Below are 26,909 nucleotides of genomic sequence, written 5' to 3' on the forward strand. Positions count from 1 at the left end.
TTCAGCTCTGACAAAGGAGCTTAATAAGCTGATTGGGTTGGGTTTTTTTAACAGGGTTTTCAAAACATAAAATTGAAAGCTCAGATTATTATTTATACATTTTTATTAGCACTATTTTGCGGTCAAAAACACTGAATATGTGTATAATTTATTTAAAATGTAGATATCGGCCTTATTACTTTTTTAAAAAATTATTGTTTTTAGATTCCAAAGACAGTACATTGTCCAATAACTGAGTTCCGTCATGTGCAGTGTTGGGGAAACCTGTAGTCAGCTGAGAATGAAGAAGTAACTTGGGTAAGTGACGAAACGTTTCTCCCATTGGAAACGCTACGTCCAGATGAACAGAATCAACCTTTTGGGATTTGCTTACCTGGATGATTAAGCAAACATTAAGACATTACATTATAGAAGTACAACTCGACGTCCTGTATGACACGCTCGGACCTCATTTTGGGAACCATATCAACACCGTCACACACTCTCAGTGTTGACTCTGCTCCATTCATTTCACTCTCCTCTGACTGAAAGGCAGACGGAGCTCTAGCGGTCAGACTCGCCACCACCAGCTCTGCATCCTCCGTCCTCGGAGTCAAACAGTCGGGCCGTGAGTTGCTCCGACGTTACTTTGTTTCTCCACATTTGGGTGTTTTTGCAGCTTGTGCTGGCGTGTGCGGCTTCGAGCATGCAAAGCAAGCGCAGTTACCGAAACAAGGAATCGGGGGCAACATGGACAAATCGGCAACTTATACTTTACAAATGCACTTTATATTTATTCATCTTTAGTCTGGAACTGAAGAAGAGCGTAACGGGTGAGCATAAAACAGCTCTTGCTTGATTTCATTCATGTAAAGTCGAGAAAAAGCAGGAAGGCAGTAACCATATTGTGCATGCATTTGTTTTGGTAAAGACTTCCACGCGGAAAATACATTAAAAGCTTCGCATTGTGGCTTTAGTGCTTTGGTATGCCACGAACCAAAAAGGCCAAGCAGTGAGTGGAACCAGATGTGGAGAAAAACTGGGGGAGGAGGAAAGAGGCTACAGGCTTAGTGTCTGTATAGTGATTCTTATTTATGCGTAAAGTTCATCAGAAAACACAAAGAAAGGCACCTTTTTGAGAGGCCTGTTTGATCTATTTTGGTAACGGATGGGAATCTTTAGACTGCTTTGTAAAATCGACTTGGAGAGACGCTTCATTTGGCACCCTGCGGGCAGATGTGACCTTTGCATCCTGTTACAGGCTGCAATTAACACATTCAGTCCGGCCCTACATAACTGTTAGGTCTGCACATCACCTAAAAACCCACATATTCTCCAAAGATTAGAAAAGAGGTAGATAACATCATTGTTTGCTTTTAAACGCCTGGCTTTAAATCAGATTTGCTTAATTTCTCTCAATTTCATGCTTGTCATCTAAAAGTTTGTCAGACTTACTAGGCTTAACCTGTCAGTGACTATTTTGCTTCATTTTGTATGAATGATTAAATACTGTGTACAAGCAGCTACCACAAAGAAATTCAATAAGTTAGGCAATGCATTCTGACCAATCTTCATTTAATATTTTCCATGTGATTAAATTGCTTCTTATGCTGTTTAACACTTTGAAGTTTGAGGATGTCAGTCTGCACACCAATCCATGACAAAATGTGAAATAGGCCTGAAAAAGCCTTTTGTGTGTGCGTTTGTGTTTTTCTTTTCCCTTTGAATTTGTGATCAATATAGTTCAATATGCAGTATATTTTGTGTTGAGGAACACAAAAGAACTTCAGAACATGAGTCAGTATATTGAAGGTCGTGGTTAGTTCATGAACTGGATTATGCCATATAAATATCCTTTTTTGTTAGTTTTGAACTGACTTGCACCTCTCTGCCATTGTCAAGGTTTTTTAGACCAAATGGATGAGATGTGAAAAGATTATGATAGTTTACTGATTTTAAAAGATGACATGCTGCCTCCTGATGTCCTGCTTTGTGGGTGATTTTGCAATTCATAGCCACCGGATTTACCCCCAAAATATCTTTGGTCTAAAATAGGCCAGCATTTTGTAATTGTTTTAAATCTTTCATTGGATGTTGTTTGATTTTTAGTAGATGCTCAAACAAATGATGGGTTTAAAAGGGATTAAGATATGTTTGGGTTTTGTTTTGTTTTTTGTTTGTTTTTGTTCTTTTTATATAAGTGGCAGAAAATAGCATGGCATGCCATTTCAGAATAAGTTTCACATCCATTTTCAGTATTGATGTAACATCCTCCAGCGCTAAGCTCTCACGCCAAGCTTCCATTAAATTTATTTTAAAAATGTTTTATACAAGTCTCACAGTTAACAGCAGAAATAGAGCCGGCTTGTTTCTCACTTGATTTAACAGCTAAACCTACACTGTGATAAACTGTTATCACCATTACAAGTGTGGGAGTGATGGAAAGTTTCAATGGGGTGCACTTATTCTCACTCTGGGTTCTAAATTTGATCTGCACTTTCCCAGAGGTTCCTGTTCGCTCTGTTTCAGAGTGTGGCTGCAAAATGCAAATAGACTCTTTTCTCCAAACCCCTTCTCCTCAGATGAGGTAAAAGCCCATCCACAGTCAGGGTTGCTTCAAACGCCAGACCACCATAAAACGCCAATGAAGCAAAAGCAGCCAGCTGGAATTTCCTGTCTGTTTGTTGGTTGTCATTTTATCACACTGACCAGTTAAAGATCTGCTTTTTTTGTTTTATCTCATACATCTGTCAAAATAAGGTTATTTGGGGAAAAGACTTTGACTCATACAGTGATTTAGATCTTAGAGATAACTTTAAAAATACAAATGACGGGGAAATGAACAATCCACCTGGTTTTAATTGTCAGGCAGAAACAATCATTCACATTCAAAATAGTGTAATGTTGAGAAATTTGTTGAACAATGTTTTGAGCCAAGACTTGCTACTGACTTGTTGCCTGTATCTCTAAGTATTATTCTCCAGTCTGTTCCAACAGATGACTGCATTCAAGAATCTGAGGTTCTGGGAATATCTGGCTTTCCTGGCATTTGTTGCTAGTTGTTCTTGGCCATGTGTTTCAGCCTGTGTCTTCGGTAGGAAACCATTTTCGGCTTTGAAAAAGGGGGTGACAGGGCAAAGAAAAGGATGAGATCACAGCAGGAGAGTTGTTGTGGCTTAGCTTTCACAGGGCTCAATGACTTAAAGTTAATCTGGAATTCTGCACTCTCTCTGATTGCCTGGGAGTTTTTCTCACATCAAACATTCAGTCGTGTCGCCTCCAGGCTGGAATTAAAACTGCGAGTCTGCTTCTTGATGTCTGGAACTTCAGCTTCAGGTTGTCTAATGGTTCAAAAGCTTATGAGAGGAGAGTCTCATCCTGTCACTGTATTAATGTTAACCATATATTCACACACTGAAATTCATTCAGTGCAGTGTAATCCAGATGTTGACTGGCACGGTACTGTGTGAAACTCTTCCCACGGGCACTCTTCTGCTTAAAGCACTTCATTATTATTATTATTATTATCATTATTATTATCATTATTATTATCATTATTATTATTATTATTATATAACTCCTATTGTTAAAGGCTCAGAATAGCATCAAAGTGATTTACTTCAGTTTATCCCTCAGCCTGTTAACAAGTCAGCACTGTGTAACTTGAGCTACTCAAGTGTTCACACAACTTTTTATTTACAGTGAGACATGTAACTAAATCCTGAAAAAGACTGGAGCATAACCTCTTTGAGGCACACATCACTCTGTAATTGGAAAGCAGGAATGATTTACCGTTTAGAGCTGAGAACAAGTCAATGATAGAACATTTTATATGAGCTGGAAAGAATTCTTAGTGAGTCATTTTTAAGCAAAAATCCCTGCATTTTACTGGTTTTACTCCAGAAATGTCTCTGTTTGGTAGATTTCTAACTTCTAGGCAAAGCAGCACAGTTTAAAAAAACAGAATCAGAAGATTAAATAAGTTAGAAGCTGCTAATTATAAAATTAAATGCTTTGGTTTGTGGCTGAAGGAAATACCGAAGAGACAGAAGACACTGGTCACAGAAAAGTCAGAAGTATATTTACGTTTGCCAGGCAGTGCAATAATAGAGTGAGTAGAAATACAGACACATGGAAAGATAGTTTTGCCTCAGAAGCATTCAGAATGTTTTTTTTTTTTAACTTGGACGATGAAGTATAAGCTCCCACTTGCTTTTACCCTGAAAAGAAGTAAAAGCAAATGGCTTTTGTGCCCCATTCAGGCAAATTACTCCCTCTGATCTAATTCTTCTCATGATTAGAAAAGTGAGCTCGTAGTAAATAAGCCTATTGTCTCGCTGTTGCTGTATGAGTGGTTGCTATAACTTAAGAGCAGGTTGGCCTCATATCTGATGACATTGTACTTCAAACTGAACTGCTCTGCCACTGAGCTTTGGCCATTTTTTTTGCAATCAGAGCGTATATTGCTTTTGAGAAACACAGCCACAGAGGCTGAGAGCCTGTAGAAGGGCGTGTTGACTCCTTCAGATTATAGGGATGTGTTTTTTATGGCACTCATTATGAGTCTTCATTGTTTCGCCATCCATAAAATCAGAACGGGAGGTTTGTAGTGTTTTAGCTGAGCAATGGTTTGTCTAAGGTATCTATATAGAAAGAAAAATCTGAACCCTTGACCCCTTGACAGTGAATTAGTGATGACTTTTGACTTGAACTATTCTGAGTTGTCCCAATAAGGATTATTTTTCAGATAGTCCCTGTAATTGATTTGAGTTCCGTAAACTCTGAGAATCAATAGATGAATGGATTCATTATTAGTGGTAGGACATGGTGGCCCGACACCTTTCTTTGACACTTCATGTTGCCATTACCACAGTGCCCAGGGATTTTTCCATTTCTTACCCTTCTTCCTGGTCTCTTTCAGGAGCCTGCTGAGTAGGAATGCTGAGGGTCTCGCTTTTGTCCCTCAATCGCTAAACCCAGAACCACAGAGAACATATTTCTGTTTATTTTGGAAATATTTGTTCTGAAATACTTTTAATTTTAGGTCAGTTTTATGCTTCTGACTTGCCTGTTTTTGTCTGTTTTTTGCCTTCACCACGACACACAGCAGTGCCTTGACTGTCCTGATTTCTTGGTTTGTTCTAAAAAAGAAAAGAAAAGAAAAGGCAGACTTAAAATAAACCACAAACATTTTCTGAAACAGGGTGCTGGGTTTTGTTACAGAAAATCTTTGTCATTGAAGCTTGCATCCAACCACACAGGATGTGTTCTTTTTTAAATAGCTTTAGTTTTATGGTAATGTTTTATTTTACTTGGGGTAATGGTAATATGTGAATACTGTAAGGCTCTGTGCAGCAACACCAGTCTGCAGGCATCTGCAGCTTCTCAGAGAATCATTATAAAAGGGCCATAATACCAATATAGACATCAGAGCTGAGAAATCTGAACAATATGAGAACTCCATGTTAAAGCGTGGGAATGGCGTAAATTCTTGAAACCTGAAGGATGGAGAAATGATTCAACCTCTATCACTAGCCTTGAATTAAAGACATTCACAGCCATTTTTTAACAGTTTATAGCAGGTCATTTTTGCAATTCCCCCCTGCCTAAGACTCTAATATAACTTTTATGAAGGATTTTAGGGTCACTTTAGGATTATTAGCAAATTAATTCCACTGCAGTGTGTCACACTTGGACATCAGAGTCCACAACTTCCACTAGTTCTACACTAGATATTGATCCTGCCTCTGACCTCTGCTGCTCCAGCAGTTGCTAACAAGATATTGTTTTTATCAAAAGCTAGATTGAGTGCTAATGTTGTTTCTATCTCTCTCTTTGCGCAGCGCCTGCCAAGTCTGATGATTTTGCTTTCTACCTTGAGGGCCAGGGCAAGTGCCTGGGGGTGCAGGATCGCTCCCTTGCCCTGTCAGCCGCTTGTGAGGAACCCAACCAGCGCTGGAAATGGGTGACTCGGAGGCGGCTGTTCAATTTGGGCTCCTCCTTGTGCCTGGGTGTGATCGCTAATAACAGCAGCTTGAAGTTGGATAAATTTCCTTTAGGAGTATACACCTGTGATCGCGAACCCCCCAAAGTACGCTGGAGCTGGAACTGTGGCCAAGTGCTGGACAACTTCAACAGCTATCCTCTATCAGATCTACCCTGGAATCTGACAGTAGGCCGTTCCAAATGGACTCTACATGGTGGGCTGCAAGATCTGTGCTCCAAAACAAATCAGGGTAGGTGTAATTGTTATCAGTTCAAATTTGCAGTATTTATCTAATTGGTAGATAGTCTTTATCTGTGTTTGTGCCAATACATCTGTCACTCTGAAATAACTTTGTTTTTAAAACTAGCATTCCGATAAGCAAAAATTTAAATAGAATTAATGAAAGATTAAAAAACAATTGAAAACACACACGAGCCAGTTCTTTTGAATTAATTAGTCATATAATGTTTTCTGATTTTTATAAAAGCCACAAATAGTTAATTAATTTAACACGCATATACTAATTAATTTCTAGTTGGTTGAGCCTCTTTTGCCTAAATGACCTAAAGCAAATGATTCCAGTAGCTCAGTTCTGTGAAATAATCAGGAGGAATTCTAAATCATTCATCCTTCAGCTCAACTTAAGAATGCCTGGTGGGAACTGTTCTCCTCGGGTTATTCTACTGTATTTTTGTATTGGATTATGTGCTGAGGAGCTCCTCCAGAAGACAGTTTCTTTGTGTTTTTATGAGTATTTTTTGTTGTTATTCTGATTTTTAGGGTATTTATCCTCCTGCATTACACAACTTCTCCTGAGTTTCAGCAGTCTCCAGAAATGTTGTTAAAATGCTATGAAAATAATGAAACCCTTGGTGAAAATCAAAAATTCTTAATTGTAAGTCTTCTTATATCTGATATGTTCATTTCAGAGTGTTTTTAAAGTAGCTCTAATATTCATGTTATAAGCCAATGCATGCCATATATTTACTCCAAACTGCAGTAAGCTGTTAACGTTCAAATAATTTATTCCTTTTGCACAATAACAATAAAATGGTTTATTATCTAATAAGATTGTTCAAAGGCAGCTTAGATCAAGATTTAGTTTGGGGGTTCACAAATGTTGAAGACTGAATGATGTTTTAGGAATCCAGCATGATTAAGAGACACACTGAGAAAAACATACTCACACTAAAGAGTGTGTTTATGATGTGTCTGTGCCAAGAATGCTGTATTATGTTGGTATTCTGTGTTAGTATTAGTCTACTTTGATTGCTGGAAATGAAGAGTATAAATTGAAGAGGAATGCACAGTTGGCACCCTTCTGCACGGCTGCGTCATAGCATGACATAAGCTGTGGATGAATTAAATGTTGCAAAGGCGCATTCTTTCCTACGGCCTTTGCAAAATCCCATAAAATGTTACAAAGGGCTGCAACTGCAACAGGCAGCACTTTGAGAAACCCTTAAAATCACAAGTTCGCTTCTTCTTGCTCTCGCATAGAGATGAATATATATTTCAAAATCATGTAAGCTTCACAAAAATACAATATGAAATCAGAGATATTATCCTTTAAAAATGTAGATTGGATTGAATGTTTGTAATTATAGACTCACCTGTATGACTACATAACATCATATGAGGTCATTGTATGATCACACTGAGTGAGGTCATCATTCTCTGCGTGTTTTCTGCGTCTGTGTGGCAGATAGACTTACTGCTGTGGATGCCACAGCTGTATCCGATCAAATGGATTTTAAAACATGTTGCTTTTAGGGAATGCTAGAGGACTGGCTGCCAGCCGGAAATCCAAGGAAAAACATTGTGTGTTGTGTGTGTAAACTCCGGTAAACACACACAAGTTGTTCTTGACCTAAAGTATATTTGTATTTCGTATATTTAGTTTTCTATCTAGATTAAATCTGACCATTGTGGTTGGTACCCAAGCCCCATTTCCACTTTAAGTTCCATTCTTACCATTATCAAATGTCACAGTTGTTCTTTGACAAAATTTTACAGCTAGAGTCGGTCAGCCATATAAATCTGTAGTTAACATGCTGTGCTCAGCTGCAGTTAACACAAAAAAGAAAAGTCGCCCTTTTATATTTTTCTCCCCTTTTCTTGTTTTGTGGCATGCAAACTGGGAGGATTGACATTTTTAACTTTCAAGTGGCAATCTTTACAACTTTCTTTATGAAGTCTGCTTGCGCATGGAGAGGAATGCCTCTGATATTAGTCAGCCGAGCATCGGCTCCTCTGCAGCCAAAGAGCCGGTCAATGCTAAAGGCAGAGAAGAAAGTCAGGGAGGGAGCTTCAGAAATCTTTCCTCTCTCATTTAACATGTCTGCCTCACTTTCCATTGGCGTGACTTGTTTTGGTAGCACCGCAGATCCAGCCTCTCCCTCTCACACTCCCTCGCTTTCACCCTGTTTTTCACACTGTACTATACTTGTGGAATGTGGAGACTAAAATGGCGAGTTTAGGATGAAAAAAAAAGTAGAAATCAGACATAATTTCTTGTTAATGTATAATTTACGATTTTGCTTTGGAATATAATTAGTTGGGGCTAATCGTTTCTAATATCATAGGAATTTCTGAACTCTTTTTGCTTGATGTTCATGATAAAAGACACTTGGCTTTCTGGAAACCCCGCCTGTTTACTCTTCCTTCCGCTGACCACTATTTGACTTTACTGTAAGCTCATCCTCTGTTTTTTACCCTGAGTTTGATTATAAAAGCTGCTGAGAAAACATATAAAGTATTTGAGTTCAGAAAAGTTCACAAGCATAGCTCCAGAAGAAAACAAACACAGACTTTCTCTGCTGCTCCATGCAGGATTTTAAAGTCTCTCTTGTGTTTACTCTGCAGAGATCTATACAATTCAGGGGAACTCTAATGGTCGCCCCTGCTACCTGCCCTTCCTTTATGATGGCCAGTGGTTCCACACTTGTACCAGCACTGGCCGTGAAGATGGCCATCTTTGGTGTGCCACCACCTATGACTATGGCAAAGACGAGCTTTGGGGATTCTGTCCTGTCAAGAGTAAGTTATAGTCTTATATGTTGATGTTACAAGATACTGTAGTCTTACATTTATATTTCTCAGTCCTCAACATTAAAGTGATTCTTTCACTTTCCTCTAATTTTTTTGTTAATTTCTTTGCCCTGTCAGGTAATGGCTGTGAAACTTTCTGGGATACTGACCCGGTCACAGACAGCTGTTACCAGTTTAACTTCCAGGCAACCCTATCATGGAGCGAGGCTCGGATCAGTTGCCGGCAGCAGGGGGCAGACCTGCTAAGCATCACCAAGCTGCATGAGCAGACCTACATTAATGGTAATGTGCAGAGGTTCACTGCTGTTTGAAATATGCTTTATTCTTGATTCTTTAATGCAATTATATAAAGTGAAACCCTATCTTTACAGTTCTATGCCATTACATTTTTATGCTGTGATTCACAACATAACAATTGATCACAGTGGAAAAGTAAAATCTATTAGAATTTGGGTTTTCTGGGAGATTCTGGGTGTTTCTTGCACTTCTGTTAGATGTGCTTTCACCTTCTCAACTCCACAATCAGTGACTATAAAAACCTTACAGTTCTGGTGACATGTGATAGATTGGCCACTTGTCCAGGGTGTACCCCATTTTTCGCCCAGGGACAGCTAGGATTGGTTCCAACCCAACTGAGACATTTTACTGGATATGTTGATGGATGGATGGATGGATGGATGGAAGGATGGATGGACAAAAACAGGCTTTGCTTTGTATAGTGACCATAAAAATAAAAGCAATATGCAGATGTGCCTGGTGTGATCCCACTGGACTCAGTACCTCAGGCTGTGTAACATATTGGCAAACAGAATATTTGGTTTGCAGATTCACTCTGCCAACAGGAATATTGAATTTTGTGACTGTCCTGCCAATATTAGGCTACACTTAGACTGTTGTTACATAACTATTGTGTAATCTGCCTGGTGCAGTGGTGATTGTTAAAGTCACAGCTAATCTGACAGAGTTGAGTAACTTTTTACTTTCACATAGCAAAACCATTTTCATTTATCTTTTTACTTATTTTAAGAAGATGTTGTTGTTGTTTAGGTTTACTCACTGGTTACAGTGCTGCTTTGTGGATTGGCCTCAATGACCTGGACATCAGTGGAGGCTGGCAGTGGGCCGACTCCTCACCACTCAAGTATCTCAACTGGGAGCAAGGTTGGCCTGTAAAAACAGTTCAAGCTTTTCTGTCTTTTTAAAGCTTGAAGTGTCTGTGATCTTTCTTTTTTTGAATGTTTATTTCCTGCAGATGGCTGAGAAAAAATGCATGCTTGTTTTTAGTTCAGTTCTCAGTTCAAACACCTGCTTGGCAGCTCTCTGGTGCAACCACAGTATTTGAGCCTGAGAGTATTTTGGGATTGACACCCTGGAAATCAGTGATTTTCTGAAGAGTTTGTCTCTCTTACTCATCTTCAGAACAGCCAAATCACGCTGAAGAGAAGAACTGTGCTGTAATAAGAACTGAGTCATCAGGTCGTTGGCAAAACCGCGATTGTTCAGTTGCTCTTCCGTATGTCTGCAAGAAAAGACCCAACGCCACCCTTGACCCCTTCACCACTGGTTCGTTTTTTTATGTTTCTTAATGCAAACAGTAATACCACACTGAAAAAGTCCAACTTTGATGGGTTTTATCTCTCTGGTTACACAGATTCGTGGGCAGATGATGAGAAATATGAGTGTGATGTGGGCTGGCAGGCCTTCCAGGCTGGTTGCTATAAGCTTACTTCAGAGAAAACTGACTGGAATACAGCTCAGAAAACGTGCCAGAAAATGGAGGCCAACCTGGTTAGCATCCACACTCTACCTGAGCTGGAGTTCATCATACGTGACCTGAAGAAAGGTGTGTTTCTTAGTGGGGTTTTTTTTGTTGTTGTTGTTTTTTATAGTACTGTACTATTTCCTCTCAAAGTCAAAAATGAATCAAAGTTAATGTTTTTCTTGATGTTACCACACTTTTGTTCATCAAATGTTTCTCAAATAGGTTTCAGCTTTAACTGGACATCTATGTAATGCAGATTCCTAGTGCCTCTGCAGCAGACTTCCTACAAATAACCAAGTTGAGGGAATAAAACCTTTGTTTTCAGGCATAATGTAGACACAGGATTTTTGCCCAATAAGGAGAGTTTACATAACTGATGTTAAAGCCCAGTAGATTCACAAAAAAATCCTCAAAATTTAACCGAAATGTCTGAAATTTTATGTTTTGTTTTAAACACATGGGAGAGAACATGCTAGTATTTTAGCAGTGATTATGGTGTGAATTTTAAAAGAGAATTTCATTTTAAAAGCTTGATTATTTACTCTAATATACCATGTTAAAAATAAAGTAAATAGATAGAAAACAAATACTGTTTTACAATTTCCCTGCTGTGAATCCAGTGAATCTTTAAAATGTCTTATATGATGAAAAACTTTAAAATTCTGCTTATAATGCAGTTATATATTAATATAATAATAATAATAATAATAATGGATACTTTATTGATCCCCATGGGGAAATTACTTGTTTTTCTCTGCATTTGACCCATTCACTCAGTGAAGCAGTGGGCAGCCCACTAAGCAGGCGCCCGGGGAGCAGTGTGTAGGGACGGTACCTTGCTCAGGGGTACCTCAGGGTAGCCGTTAAGTGGATTCGAACCGCCGACCTTCCGATCATGGGGCGACCACTTTACCTACTGAGCTATCCCTGCCCCCTTATTATATCATTGGATATAATAATTTACTCAGCAAAATTGATCAGTTTTAGACAAATTTAGAGAGGGAAGGCTGAGATGGTTTGGACATGTGCAGAGTCGATATGTTGAGCAGAGGATGCTGAATAATGCTGCACACAGGAGGAAAACACGAAGACAGCAGAGAAGGTTCATGAGTGCAGTGAAGGTGGACATCCAGAGGGTTGGTGTAACAGAACAGAGTGCTAGGAATAGTGTGAGTTGGAGGCAGATCCCTGTGGTGACCCCTAATGGGAGCAGCGAAAAGAAGATCAAGTTAGTGTTTTTTGTTTTACTGCCATGTGCTGAAAACTTTTAAGTTTGGAGCTATTAAAAAGAAAGCAGTTGAAGCCTTTATGAAACAGTCATGTTGCTGCAGAACAGTAATCCTCTTTTAAGACATTCTGCACATCATAAATCTGCATCACAGTTTTGAACGTTAACAAATGTGGCAGTGGTGATACAGCATACACTGCTGAAACCAGTACTGTTAGATTTCATTGCTTGAAAAGTTCTAAAATTGTCCTTAACTTGATTTTAAAAAGATTGCAGCAACCCTCTATATGCCTCCAATCTTCATGATTAAATAAAGAGGAAACCAGACAGTTCTCTCCTTCCTTCTCACATTCTTTCCTGAGCTTGAAAACAGCACACAAAGTGTGGAATCATATTTTTAGTCATGAAACCGCTCCAACGAATTACCAGACCTAATGGAAAATGTCACAGTTGGAACTTAAGCCTATTTCTTTTGTCCATAATCATCTTTTTAACCCAACAGTCTGTTTTTTGTTTTAGACACTGAGCAATTGTGGGTAGGGCTCCATGACACTGACATGCAAATGGACTTCCAATGGACTGATCACACTCCTGTTATCTTCACCTACTGGCATCCCTTTGAACCCAATAACTTCCGCAACACCCAGGAAGATTGCGTCTCCATGTGGGGACCTGTGAGTGATCCCTTCTGCACCCTCACATTAACCAGGGGGCCATAAGAATGCCACAGTAACAGACCCTGACTATCAGCCAGACTCCGTTTGTATATATTTACCAGCTGTTTTCTCTCTTTCTGTTTGTGTCTTGCCAATGATGTGCAGGAGGGCCGCTGGGATGACAGCCCTTGTAATCTGACCCTGCCCTCCATCTGCAAAAAACCAGGAACAAAGAGTGATGGGAAGCCACAGCACCAACAGTGTAAAAAGGTATAACTCCTTTCTTCTCTCTATACTTAATTTTCTCCTTGACATTTACTGTTTATGCTTTAGATTACTGGTAATTGTTTCATTCCTACTGTAGACACAGACTTTTTTCTTTCTATATTTCCCTCTCTTTTACCATAAATAATGTATTCAGAGCTATTCAGCATAGAATTCTAGCTGTTGACAGGATAATTATTATTCTGAATATTTCACCCATTCCTTCACCTTTGGCCTCTTTTGCATGTGCTCCGCTCAATCTCTCACTCTTCAACTCCACTCCACTGCCCCCAGACTGTAACTGGAATATAAATCATAATTTAACTTGGAAAGTAACAAGGTGCACCACAGAGACTGAGTCCTGCGCACATAAACTATTCTCTCGGACAAAAAAAACTCTAAATAAATTAAAATAATTGTGTTTCTTTGTTTCAACATGTGTGTACAGCAAATACAAAAAAAAGATGTGGCATCTGTGCATCTGTCCCTGATTATACAGCTCATACTTCTCTCCACACAAGACTTTACACCACTTGTACCTGACCATCGCTGGAAGCATTCACTGTGCACGTACTACATTTACGGGCCTTTTGATTAATGTTTCACACAGCGGATCACTGTAGCGAGAAGAGAAATTACAGCTCATATCTGTGCATCTTTATGCCCTTCAGCAGTGTTTTCAGCTATATATTTTTCCTAAGTACTGATTTATGATGTAAATGATCTCAAGTTGAGGGTCGTGTTGCTTCTCAGCTGTTACATTCAGCAAAGCTCTGCATATGGACGGACCATTTGTTTGGTGTAATGAATCCTTGCCTCCCTGTCCCTGGGGACCGAGGCATCATGGGTGGTAATGTGACAGGGGTCATTTGGCATGGCCTGTGCTGCAGGGTCTTGCAGCCGTGCGGTTTGTCTCGAGCAGATGAGCTCACTTCACGCAACATGTGAAACAACAATGACAGAAAGCCCACTGACTGCTTCAGCAATATTGTGCTGCTTGATCCTGAAGCCATTTACCCCATCTAGTGCTGGGTTCATTTTTCAGAAAATGTAATGGATACTGCTGTGCTGTTGTTTCACCTACTCACTGAAGCCGTAACTTTCTGTGATAGCTGTTGTTTTTCTGCTTTTTTGGCTTCTAGTTGTACTATTTTAATTATCTGGATAATTCACTTGCTTCAAGACAGTGACTTTAATAACTTAAAGAAGTCCAGTCACCTTCCTTTCCAGCTCCTAAGACTACAATGACCTGTTTGACTGAGAACCCACACAGACACTTGCTTCATGTGTAAATAATCAGGGAGGAAATACATCAGATTTGATGCCACAGGCAGGATGGGTAATACAACTGGAACTGCTTATGGTCCTTCAACCAGGCTGTGTTGAAAGGAGGTCCTAAAATAATTGAAAACTGAACTTGGTGTTTCCCCACTTCCCCACATGTCCTTCCTGCACTCAAAAAATCTGTTGTTGGATGAACACAATTTAATCATGGCACCTTTTTCCACGTGATTTAACCAAGTACTATAACAGATTTCTGACCATGTCAAAGCAACACATTTGGGATTTGGTGGTTTAATGTAATCAGATTATGTTGGATCAACGTAGTATACTTGCATTGACTTGAAGTATGTAGAGTGAAATTTGTTTTAATTCATTCTACACAGGTTAAAAACTTTAGGAAAATGCAATGAAATCTTGTTGTTTGAACAACTACTATGTTAATCAAGGCAATTACTGCTAGTCATGCTTAATGAACCAATATGGGGGTTGATGATTTCATAGAGACAAACAACCATTTGCACATTCATTCGTAATTTAGAATCACCAATTAACCCAACTCTAATTACACACTGCAAACCAGCCAGATTGTGGATTTGAACCCAGGTCCTTCTTGCTGTGAGGCAACACCACTAACCATCATGCCAAAAACTAGGAAAGCTATGATTACAAGGCTTGATGAAGAATTTTCTGTATGTTTTTGTCATTGACAGGTTAAACCACAATAAATAGCGATAGCATACACATGGTGTGGGTGTAGTTGTCTGCCTCTTAAAACTCCAGCGTTTTTCCTGCAGTTTGACATCTAATGTGATCTTGTGAACTTCATGAGTCCAGGCAACTAACCACTCTTACTAGATTGTATCATGTCATCTCAACAAGAACAAATTAAGTTGCTGAATTTCATGCAGATGCTACATGATTTAATTACGTTCGCCATAGAAAAATGCAATTATTTAGTTCAAATTATAAGCTTGAATCTTGTACATGTAACAACCACCCAATTTCATTTTTTGAGTGTGTATGGAATTACAGCAAACTGCAAAATGAAAAGGTGTCTTTACAATGTGATCCCAGACACTTTTTCATGTCACATAGCTCCCTCAGGCCTGTGAGATGGACTTAAGAACCGACCTCTGATGGGCAAGTGTGTCTGAGCTCACATTTGATCTGGATTGTTTCAACTCAGTACATTCATAGTTAGCTAACTGCCTCAACAATAGTGCTTACTATTTCAGTCATCTGTGTCTTTCACCTTTAGAGAGCCACCGTTCCTCATACTAATATACTCAAACTAACAGATTTTCCTGCAAGCCATACATTAGCAAGCTAAAAATATTACCCCCCCCCCCCCCCCCCCCCCAAAGCTTCCCTCAGCTGCTTTAAAAAAGCTTCGGCTTGTTTTTCAGCTGTCAAGCCCACATCATTATTGTTTTAACTTACTTTCACTGCTACCATAGTGCTTTTTTCTAGAAAGAAAAATGCTCGGAAAAGCAACTTCATGCTAGCTTCTCAGTATAAAAGACACACATTAAGGAACTTGTTAAAGAAATGAAGGGAAGGCAAGTTATAGTTGTTGTTGGGGTTTTTTTCTTAGCTATATATGTGCTTTGTTACAGCATCAAAGGGACTTATCCCAATGTGCTCCATTGTTTGTGTCCATGTTTTGTGTGAGTAAGTGTGCTGGGAATAGTGTACTTCCATCTACAGAACATCAGCATACCATTTGTTGTCAAATGATGGATGGCATATGGGTGATTGTTTATGCTTCTATATAATTTACATATAAAAACACTGCAGACTAGCAGAAATAAATCATTTATGTAGCGTTCTGGAAATTTAACATCAGTCAGCACGGGTTGTTTAATGTTTTGAATGCAACACAAGCAAAGGGTGGTTAGCAAAGGGTTTTGGGGAGGTGTAAGTTTCAGGAAATAATGCTTCTCAAGCAGCTGAAACCTTTGGGGTTTCTGCCTAGATGGCAAATGTGGTTGTGCAAAAGGCCTAGGGTTGGGTTTATTCACACAGTGCTGTATATAACCTGTCTCTCTCTATCGTTCTCATGCAAAATCTCACCCCTTCTACATGTTGGCTGCACTCTGTGTCTGTACATGACCACAGCTACAGTACATGAGGTGGCAGGAGGGACTGAGTCCAGGAAAAGGTTTTTTTTCTTTCTGCAAATGGAAAATTATCAGCTTTCTGTTTTTACATACACTAATTTGTGTTTTGTGAAAAATATCATTCAAATGCTTTGCATGGAAACATACTATATGCTGTATTTTTCCTACAAAAAAGTACAGCGTGGTGGGTCTTGCATGATTTTACATAGTTCGTCTAACTCTTTCTGGTGAAACACAATGAATTTAAACTGCATAACTCAGTGGTCATGATTCTGAGAGAAAACATTTTCCAAAAATAAGTATGATTGTCTCCGTGTGTGCTTTGATGCACTTTGACATTCACACTTTAAACTAGAAAATTTGAAGAGTTGCCCAACCTTTGTAGATGCTTGCTTTCTTTGACTGGTATATTTATTTTGTAAGGCTTTGGTTTTTTTGGTTTTATAAGTCTCCACATCCTGTTAAATTCCTCTCCTTTCTTCTTAGGGCTGGAAGTGGCACAGTCCTGCTTGTTACTGGGTGGGAGAAGAAATGCTCACCTTTGATGGAGCCAGAAAGTTCTGCGAGGACCAAGGAGCCACACTTATTACTATCACTAACAGGTAAATACTGCACTGACAGGGAAGCGATTTTACCCTGCACCGATTAAAAGTCAGTCCTAGTTCCCTAAAACACCTCGTCGCTTTTAAAGGTTTGAGCAAGCCTTCGCCAGCAGCCTGGTGTTCGGGCGCTCTGGAGATTCCTTTTGGATTGGTCTTCGTAACAAGGGAAATCACGGTGCTTTCCAGTGGATTACCAATGATGAAGTGTCCTACACCCACTGGAATCGAGACCAGCCAGGTGGGTCACACTTCAGATTTAAATTAGCAGAATGGCATGTACAGTATGACCTGATATTGTACTGCTGGTAACTGTACTGTTGTTACAACAATTGCAGAGCAACTTTAAATCAGTTATTATTGATATACTGTAAACCACTGACGATTTTAAACAATCTTCAAAAAAAAATCCTTTAGCACCATACATCCACTGAACAAGTTTTTGCCAGTAAATAAGTGCTGAGTTTTTCTTCTCTGATAATATACAAGTAAATATAATATAATGGAATCCATCTGCTAGCTGGGGCTCTTTCTGCGGGGAGTTTCCATGGATTATTTTGTATTTGCTTGGGTTATCTCCAAGTGCTCCGGCTTCCTCCAACAGTCCAAAGACATGCATGCAAGGTTAATTGGTTATTCTACAGTTACAGTACGTGTGACCGTTAGCATGAAAGGTTGTCTGTCTCTCCGTGATAGCATTGCTACAGACTGTCCAGGATGTGCTTGCCTTTGATAGTTGGGATAGGGCTGTATTATCACTAAACTACTTACATTAGCCAATTAGTTTAAGGATTTAACTGATTAATTATCTCTGCTTTATTTTTTTCATATATTTGCTATATTATTTTTAAATTGTTATATTGGGGGGGGGGGGGGTCTTGTTTTGTTATAATAATAAGAATAAAATACAGCTGTGTTCAGAAATTTACATACACTCCTCACAGTCATGAATGTTATGCCAATTTGGGCCTTTTTATGTTTTTGTTTTTTGTTTTTTTACAATTCTTTTTCCAGGTGATTGAAAAAACAAGAATTGGTTGTACAGTTTGGTTTTATTTTTATTTGTGTCCAATTCTTGTTTTTTAAGGTAATTAAATACGTATGCTGTACAATCATTCCACCCTGGAGTTTTTGTATGGAGAATTACCTGTTTGATTGACTACAATTAACAGAAAAGAGAAAACAAAATGAAAAGAGGAACATGCAAAAGTTTCTTGTTTTCTTTTTTGTTGCTAGCTGCATTATGCTTACATAATAGCAGGTCATTTACAATAGCCCCTAAAATAAAAGTAGGTTAGTGAAGTCTCTTAATCAAAATGAATTCTGTTTCAGAGCCAATTTGTGATTTAATGTGCAAAGAAGAAAACAGATTGGTCCCAGGTGTTTTATTCTTTTGCCAAAATACAGATTTAGAACAACATTTAGAGGCATTTACTTCTTAGGCAGTCTTGATTAACAGACAATCTGCGTGTCTTGGAAAATAATCAGCAGCAGTTGCAATTAGCCTGAAGGGTGCTTTTGTGCTACTTTTAATTTAATGTTTTAAAATTGGACTACTTCTTGGGAAACTTTTAACAACCATCAGAGCAGCAGAGAAGGAAATTCTGTCAGTAAAATATTGACCATTGTGGAGTTTAGATCTACAATGGAAACAATTTCTAAATCAAACAGATGCACACTTGTCACTAATGGATGTAAAGATGTAAACTGTCTGAACTTTACTCAGTTTAAAACAGATGCTTGTGCTCTTTGAAGCGTTCTCTGCACTTTTCCTTTGCACAGTATATGCCTGCACCATAGTTCTGCCTGACATTTCTTCCTGATTAAAAGAGAGCTTGAAATTTCTATGTGCAGCATTCTATCACTTCCCATCAGCAAATATGTCATCCTTATGGATGAACCATAAGGGAGGTGAGTAATAGAGCAACAAGTTATTTTAATGTGTGTTGTCTGTACTGAGAAAGGTTAAATACAAGATTCAACAGCCATAATTGCCCAATGAGTAATGCATAATCACATTTTTCCCTTTAGATCATTTCCACACATTTCCACAGTGCAGCCTCTTTTCCTCTCCACTCACCTACGTATCGCCCCTGTATCTATTTCAGCCAACATTAGTAGCGGCTGTGTTTCTATGGCGACGGACACAGAAGCAGGTCTGTGGGATGTGAGGGAGTGTGCATCATCAAAGGCCAAATTCATCTGCCGTCAGAACCAGAACACGTCTGTGAGCCCCGAGCTCCCCGTCCCTCAGCCCACCCCGAGCCTCAGCGGGTCCTGTCCCAGCGACTGGAAGAGCAACAGCAACCTACGCTACTGTTACAAGGTTCAAAATTAAAGTGTTATTAGAAAAGAAAAGAAAATAATTATACTTCTTTTATAACAAAGTGGTGTGGTGCTCAGACTTGTGCAGGTATGGAGTTAGTTATATCTTGGTGCCAGATGGCATCTATGGGTGGCATCTGCCAATGACTGGTGAATTTTTTGCAGCAGACCCTCCCATTGGTTCTAAATTGGGTTGCACAATTTTGTGTTGCCATGCTGGCACCAGGTTTTCTTTTCTTTTTCTTTTGCGTTTCAGTAGAAAGAAATGAATTTTTACTTATGGAAATTTTAATCTGCCACTTGTAACAGAAATAATTCTTTCAGCAATCAACAAGATTTGAAGAACAGAATTAATTAAACTGAATGACATCTTCATCATCTCTGTTCAGGTGTTTCATTTCTCCCAGCTGGAACAGAAGTTAACTTGGATGCGGGCTCATAATTTCTGCAGGAAACATGGAGCCAACCTGCTGAGTATCAGTGGCCCTGAGGAGGAGCAGTTTGTTTTGCAGATCCTACATGAGGCTTTTGGGTGTGTGTGGATTGTTGTTTAGATGATATGCCACATTGACAATGGCATGGATAGTGGTGGTGAGGCTGATGGCGATGATGTGTCCCCACAGGGAGTCAGAGGAACATGAGCAGCACTGGTTCTGGATTGGACTGAATCGCAGGAACCCCATGGACAATGGAAGCTGGAAGTGGAGTGATGGACTAGCTGTGAGTCATGATAACAAGCAGCCTACATGTCGAGTGATGAAAAATACTTCAAATGCAATCTGTTTAATCCTTGCTTGTGTCTCAGTTAACATACCAGAACTTTGGTCGGTACTACTACAACATACGGCAGTGTGCTGCGGCAGACTTGGGTAGTATGACTTGGCTGGCCATGCACTGTGACTCTGAGTTAGACTGGATCTGCAAGATCCCTAGAGGTAAAACAGCCGTGGACTTTAAGCATAAATCGTGTGTTGGATCAATACATATTGTCAAAACATATACTTGTTGGTCGTCACAACTTTTGTCTTGTATTTTTAGGTAGTGTTGAGAAGGTACCAGAAATCACTGAAGGTCTGTCTTATTTTCATAGCTTTCTTTTTATCACCTTTGTTTTTATTTTAAAACCTTCCTTCTACATGTCAACGTTTGTTGATGTTTTTTAATTTCCTGGCTCCATTCAGGCACCAGTTCACCTGAATGGATTGGCTTCCGGGAGGCTGAGTATAAGTTTTTTGACCACCGTAGCACCTGGGACCAAGCCCAGAGGATTTGCTCCTGGTTTGATTCCTCATTGGCCTCGGTTCACTCAGCAGAGGAGCAGACATTCCTGGCCAACACTTTACGCAAGGTATGGTGCTCGTCATCATTTACAGGAACTAATTTAGTCCAAAAATTGAAATTAATTGCCATTGTCTTGGCAAGCAAGTAAAGTCCAGCTTCATCATTACAGAATCTAACCATTACACTATATATAACTACAGTTATTTATATAATTAGACATTTACAGTGATACTGTGGTATAAATCTGTAGTACTCTTTTTTTTCTATAAACAGACCTCTTATGCCTAGACACACTTTTTCACAGTTTGTGTCCCACCTTCAGATGTCTAAGGTGGAAGGTGACCTCTGGTGGCTGGGACTTCACACCTATGAAAATGACGGCCGCTTCCGATGGTCTGATCACTCGGTGTTAAATTATGTGGCCTGGGCCCTTGGCAGGCCGCTCCCAATCAGCAGAGATCGGAAATGCATCTGCATGTCAGCCAACAAAGGTAAGAGCAGCTGGAAAGAGATATAGTGAGAAGCTCATTTAAATCCAGAGTATTTCCATTAGCGTGTCTTTCTCAAACCCAAACAGAGGACTGGGCTGATCAAAAGTGCCACTCTGACCTGCCTTACATCTGTAAGAGAGTGAATGTCACAGGGACCGCTCCTCCAACTCCACCATCCCCTCATCCACCATCAGGGTGTCGTGATGGATGGTCTTCCTTTCAGCATAAGGTAGAGCTAAAAGTGTAACAGCATAACGCATTATGGTCATTTGTACGAATGATGACTCAAATGAATTTTGCATGCAGCCAGTAAAGTACAAGAACTACAATAACAACAGAGCACATGCTGTATTTCAGGCATCCTTATGCAACTTGACTACAGTAAAACAGCGATATTGTCTGCTTGTGTAGTGTTTCAGAGTATTTGATCAGTCAAACCGAGTCACATGGTCCGCAGCCAAGCTCAACTGTGAGAGTCAGGGAGGTGTCCTGGCAGTGATATCCAATCATTTGCAGCAAGGTAATTAAAGGAGAATACAAATGGCATACAGTCAAAACCTGGAGGTGGACGAGGTGTGTCATCAGACTGTCGTGCAACTTATTCTCTTCCTCACAGCTTTTGTCACCACTTTGCTGAAGAACGCCAGCGCTGAACTTTGGGTGGGTTTGACTTCAGACTCTAAAGCAAATTTCAAATGGGCCAAAGCTGGCCTGCTCAGCTACACAAATTGGGCACCTGGCGAGCCTCTCGACAACAGCGGACCACACCAGAACAAGACGCCGGTACTCACATTACTTTTTATGTCATGGCTTTGTCATCAGTCTGTTCCTCTTCTAAATATTTCACTGTCACCCTTCAGGGAAACTGTGTGGTGATGTATCATGAAAACTTGCAGAAGAAAACAGGCATGTGGGCTTCTCGAGCATGTGAGATGGAAAGTCATGGCTTCATCTGTCAAAGACAACAAGGTCTGATAATCACTTATTACTATGACAGTGTAATTAAGAAGTGCTATAATAAGAATTACATATGTTAGTTAACTATCATATCTGACTTCAGAACAAGGTCTCCCTCCGGCTCCGGCCCTCATTCCTGCCTCCCTGTCTAAGCCCGTGGAGCTGGGGGGAGTGACGTATCGAGTAGTGAAAAAACGCCTGGATTGGACTGGTGCTCTGCACCTCTGTGAATCTTTGAATGGGACTCTTGCCAGGGTGAAGGATCCGTTCCAGCAAGGTTACCTCACACTGCTTATAAACAGCTTGCGCCAGCCAGCCTGGATTGGGCTTTACAACTATGGAGTAAGCCGATTATAATTAAAAATACAAATATCAGTTGAAAAGCTTTTTATCAGTGTGAGAGAAACTGCAGTGAAATAATTTTTTATTTTCTGGTTCAGGGAAGGAGCTTTACCTGGCTGAATAATGAAGATGTCACATATTCAAACTGGAATGATGGAGAGCCTAGTCTGATGGCTGGATGTGGTCACATGACCACCACAGGGCAATGGACTGTGACTCCCTGTGATTCGAGACTAGATGCTGCTATCTGTCAAATGAGTGGTATGTGTGTATCAACAACCAAATATAAGACTGCATTAAAAAAGAATGCTAATAACAATTTAGTAGGACTGAATATTCTTTGACAACATTTTGACTTACATTCAAATGTTTTGTTTTTGCCAGATGAGCCTGTGATTCATCAGTGGATCTACCCTGGCATGTGCCCCCAGTCTCTGGGAGAGTGGGCTTGGGTCCCTTTCAGAAACCACTGTTACGCCTTCAATTTGCAGCTGCTTAGACTGCAGGATGATGCACATAGATCCTGCAAAAAAAGTATGGAAGCATCTCAGAAACCACACGTCTCCACTAGCTTTATTGTACAGCTTGTACAGCTTATAACACTAAATTGAAAACCAATTAAATACAAAAGCCCTGTCCTTGTCCACGGCAAACATGATTGACAAAATACATCAATAATACTAAATTTAGCAACGTTGTCATTCAGCCTGGGGCAGAACTGTTCTGTCTCCCTAGTAATCAATTCAGTTTGGTTCCATCTCTGTTTCTTTCTTTTTTGTCTCTTCTAGTCGGAGCAGAACTTCTCTCTATCATGGATGAGACAGAGAATGGATTTGTATGGGAGCACATCCAGAGTTATGCAGAACAGGCACATGGAGCTTGGCTGGGTGTCAGCGTGAAAGGTCCAACATTATTGCCTCAGCCTGTCTCTTCTATGTCGCTCTATAGCAGCAGATTTAAAATCCATGCTGACAGACTTGTGGAAGGGAAATGCTTGCAGTTTATCTTTTGTGATTCAGTTTATTTAGTATAATTACTAAATGCAAGCGAGTCTCCTTATTCCAGAAAAGTTCATTTACTATCTTATTATTAGAGTAATTTGATAATTTATATGAAGTGCTACAAAACATATTTGGTGAGATGGTGAGAAGATCGAATTTTTAAGCAGAGTGTGTTTTTCTTTTATGCAAAACTAAAGACAAAGTCCTTGAAAACTGCACTCTGAATATGTTTATGCTCATGCTCCTACCACAGGTAGAGGTCTAGTGTGGTCTGAGGGCACAGAGATGCTGTATACCAACTGGGAGGGACATGATGTCGTTTCTTCTGTGCTCTCCATCAACTCCTGCTTCTGGATCCAGAGCAACACTGGTCGGTGGAAGCCGGGCTCCTGTAGAAATCGCACACACGGAGTCATCTGCAAACGGCCTCGCAGTAAGCACAAAGAAGTTAATTGAACTGTCATGTTAAGCAGCATTTGCCAGTCATTATTATGTTTCTTAGTAATTTGCTAAGGGAAATGCCTAAATTATGATGCAGATTCTTAGCACACTACTGACTGTTCAATATTCCATCCGCAGGTGCTGAAATCTTAACTTCAGACGGTAAGTTTTGTTCACAACTGCTAAGTTATTCAGCTCATTTGAAGCCAGAATTGTGTGCGCTTATCCAGATTTCCATCTCTCCTTCTCAATCTCTACCCAGTAGATAGTCACCGCCTGCCCACGCTGATTGTTGTTATGGTAGCGGGCCTGGTGCTTGTGGTGCTGATTGTTGGCGTGATCTACTTCTACCGACACCGAACTGTTGGATCGCGGGGCTCTTATGAAGGGGCCCGCTACAGCCGCACCAACTCCAACAGTGCAGAACAGGCCGAGAAGAATATCTTGGTGTCTGACATGGAGTTGAATGAGCAGCCAGAGTAGCCCGAGCCGCCCTGGACTGACGGACCAACCCGGGACTGAACCCGACCTGACACAGTAGAGGCTGATTTCAAAGTGCTGAATACACGTTGTGGCATGTATCTGTTTTTGCTGCCACTTTTGAAACCAAAAAAACCGAGAAAAAAACAAAACAATAAAAGATTTTTAAAGTGCTGAAAGGCTGTGTGGAGCGCAGCAGATGTTTATTTTTTAAATTGAAACCCTGTCTTCAAAATCCCGTTTTGCCAAAATCTAACAGTTTAAGTGATTTTTCCCTTCACAAATCAGATACCTCCATCTGCACAGCTCTTTCCTAAAAAGAATTCAAGAAGGCCATAATGGATCAGATGGGAATAATTTGTCCCAGCTGGAAATATTCACCATAAAACCAGTTTTATGCAAAAACTCTTTGCTGCCTTCCCTGGTGCCAAAGTCAGGTTTTTTCTCACATTGTATATTTTCTTCCTATTTTGATTGACAAAAGAAAATTGCACAGCTACGGATCAGTTTCAACAACATTTTTCTGTCATCTGAATATCTGCAGTCTTGTTCGGGATCAAAGTCATTTTTCTGATTTGCTTTTTGGTTTTTTTTCTTTCATTTTTTTGCCACGTCAGTATTAACCTGAACTTGAACTTGTTTTTTGTTGGTTCTTGTGTAAATGTGTCTTTCCCACTGACTTTTCAGTATCTGTGCAGCTGCAGAGAAGTGTAACTCATAATGCATGTGTGGTTTTGTGAGCCTGCCTCCCTCCTCTTTCCTGATGTGACACGTCGGCACCAGCTGTCAGGCGAGCAGAGGAGGAGGAAGAAGTCTAAATGTGAATGTGTGGAAGGTGAAAGGGACCAGTGACCTCAAACCGTCTGAGGGCATACACTATAATTGTGCACATAAGTAGAAGTTTGTATTGAAAGCTGGTCTTTAAATAGACTGCATTGTCTTTTTGTTGGTATAGCAGGTCTGAAGGTTGTCATCAAATGATCAGACTTTGAGCTTCCATGACTTTATGATCTACATTTCCGCACTTTCTTCCATTGTCTTGATCTGATTCGGTCTTACTTGTTGCCACTTGCCTTTAGTCATTCTCCTTAAGGCTCAGTAACTGCTCCCAACTTGTTTGTTTTGGCTTCTCACGCTGCCATCTGGAGCTGATTCAGCATTTTTAAGGGCAGCAGTTTCTTTGTATGCAAAGCAGTTGTAATTTGATATTTTCCTGATTAATCATTTTAATGACCCTTTATTCACTTTTCCCATTCTATGTTATATCTGTCTGTCTCTTCTCTTTTTGTCTTTTTAATGATGCTGGTTTGACTTATATAAAACCCTTAAAAGACATTTGGACGCATACCCCCCTTTTATGGAATGCTGGCCACTTAAACGTCGAATTCTCCTGCAACAGAAAACATCGTTCATGTGAATGACACAGTTGCAAATATGAGAGCCAAAAAAAAAAGTCTAAAAACCAAATTCAGTCGTTTTAAGTTTTCACATTTGCCTCATCAAATATTTTCCTTGCCTTTTGAGTGCATTTCTGTCTTCCTGTTTAGAGGAATGCTTTGGAGCCATTTCAGTCTGAGGCTTTTGGTGTTTCACTGAAGCTGTTATGGAAAAAAAAAAGAAAAAGAAAAAAATCACAGCCCTTTTTGCTCTGTGAGTCGGACTAAGATTGAGGGGGAAGGGAGAAGGATAGGGAGTAAGTAGAAGTGTGTGTTTTAGTGTGTGCGCAGTCTCCAGCTGTGGAATGTTGAGTCGGCAAGAAGAGCTCAGTGGCACGTCTGGAACCAATCAGCAAAGGAGGGCTTTGGGACATGAAGGTCAGAAAAAAAACGGAAAAAAAAAAATAAGTAAAGAAAAGGGGGAAAGGAGGAGGAGTGTAAGGAGGAGCTAGAGATGAAGGTAGAGAAAAAGGAATGTTAAAGGTGCAGGGGTTTAGTCCGGGCGTGCTCTGTCCTCTGCTGGTGGATTGCTGTAAAGGTTTGCCTTTATGCGCAGTAGATGTGAACCTACTGAGGTGATGATGTAAAAGTGAGATAAGCATCGGTGTGATCCCCAGTGTGTGTGATGCAGGTTGGCTCATGTCCCTGTGAAGATACCTGAAGCACCTGATAATTTGTAAGTTTTTGTGTCATTTTTATATGAAATGAATAAAAGTCTATGTTCTGAAAACTTTTGTTTTCACGTGAATTATCATTAATTCCAAAACAAACTCTTTTGTGACTGTGGGAACCAGTTATCTGTCAAGGCCAAGTGCTGACTTAGTCCCACTCTTTTGCAGCGAGCAGGGAGGTGGATTCAACCATCAATGTGGAAAATGTGGGCTGCAGTGTTGATGTTTTTCACAAGAGGGCACACCTCACCTGCTGTATGAGACCTCTGCTGCTGAATGTTGTTATCTGACTCCCACACTTGTCTGTAACTGGTTATTGTGTGTTTCTGACATAACTACTTCTTACACTTTCCTCATTCTTTTAATAGATCAGCTGTTCTGTGCGACTTAGGTGTTTATGTCTGATATGCTGCTGCTACTGCTGGGAATTACTACATTCAGTTTAATTGTGTCTAGTCCAATTAGAGATTGAAAATTATTCTGGAAAAACCAGACTTTATTAGGAACACCTGTTCAAAAATTTTTTTTTAAGTCATTAGCCAATAGCACGATTCA

The 26,909-nt window shown here is 39.9% G+C and overlaps 1 protein-coding gene across 2 annotated transcripts; it reads left to right on the plus strand.

Moving 5' to 3' along the window:
* The first annotated feature begins 474 nt into the window (after positions 1-474).
* On the plus strand, positions 475-26,413 carry mrc2 (mannose receptor, C-type 2). 2 transcript variants are annotated; one of them, XM_004552337.2, is made up of 29 exons: positions 475-812; positions 5,823-6,215; positions 8,831-9,004; positions 9,134-9,298; positions 10,064-10,177; positions 10,436-10,579; positions 10,668-10,859; positions 12,526-12,680; positions 12,828-12,932; positions 16,817-16,932; positions 17,022-17,170; positions 19,038-19,255; positions 19,644-19,786; positions 19,878-19,974; positions 20,060-20,189; positions 20,293-20,325; positions 20,436-20,602; positions 20,858-21,026; positions 21,113-21,255; positions 21,438-21,546; positions 21,643-21,809; positions 21,887-21,995; positions 22,087-22,325; positions 22,424-22,586; positions 22,710-22,859; positions 23,114-23,227; positions 23,580-23,759; positions 23,906-23,929; positions 24,030-26,413. In XM_004552337.2, exons 1-29 carry the CDS (start codon positions 686-688, stop codon positions 24,248-24,250), a joined length of 4,410 nt encoding a protein of 1,469 aa, XP_004552394.1. In that variant the 5' UTR covers positions 475-685; the 3' UTR covers positions 24,251-26,413. The 2 variants fall into 2 exon arrangements, with proteins under 2 accessions (XP_004552394.1, XP_023008306.1); XM_023152538.2 differs by having other exon boundaries at positions 478-812; positions 24,033-26,413.
* The last annotated feature ends 496 nt before the right edge of the window (positions 26,414-26,909 follow it).

The sequence above is a fragment of the Maylandia zebra genome, linkage group LG4 (assembly GCF_041146795.1).
Source record: "Maylandia zebra isolate NMK-2024a linkage group LG4, Mzebra_GT3a, whole genome shotgun sequence".
Classification (NCBI taxonomy): Eukaryota; Metazoa; Chordata; class Actinopteri; order Cichliformes; family Cichlidae; genus Maylandia; species Maylandia zebra.

What these genes read in the sequence shown, in the direction of transcription:
- mrc2 (XM_004552337.2), top strand. Translation starts at nt 686, where the DNA reads ATGCAAAGCAAGCGCAGTTACCGAAACAAGGAATCGGGGGCAACATGG. An exon ending in CCTTGACCCCTTCACCACTG is followed by an intron (nt 10,580 to 10,667) that starts GTTCGTTTTTTT and finishes CTGGTTACACAG; the next exon opens with ATTCGTGGGCAGATGATGAG. An exon ending in GGTACCAGAAATCACTGAAG is followed by an intron (nt 20,326 to 20,435) that starts GTCTGTCTTATT and finishes GGCTCCATTCAG; the next exon opens with GCACCAGTTCACCTGAATGG.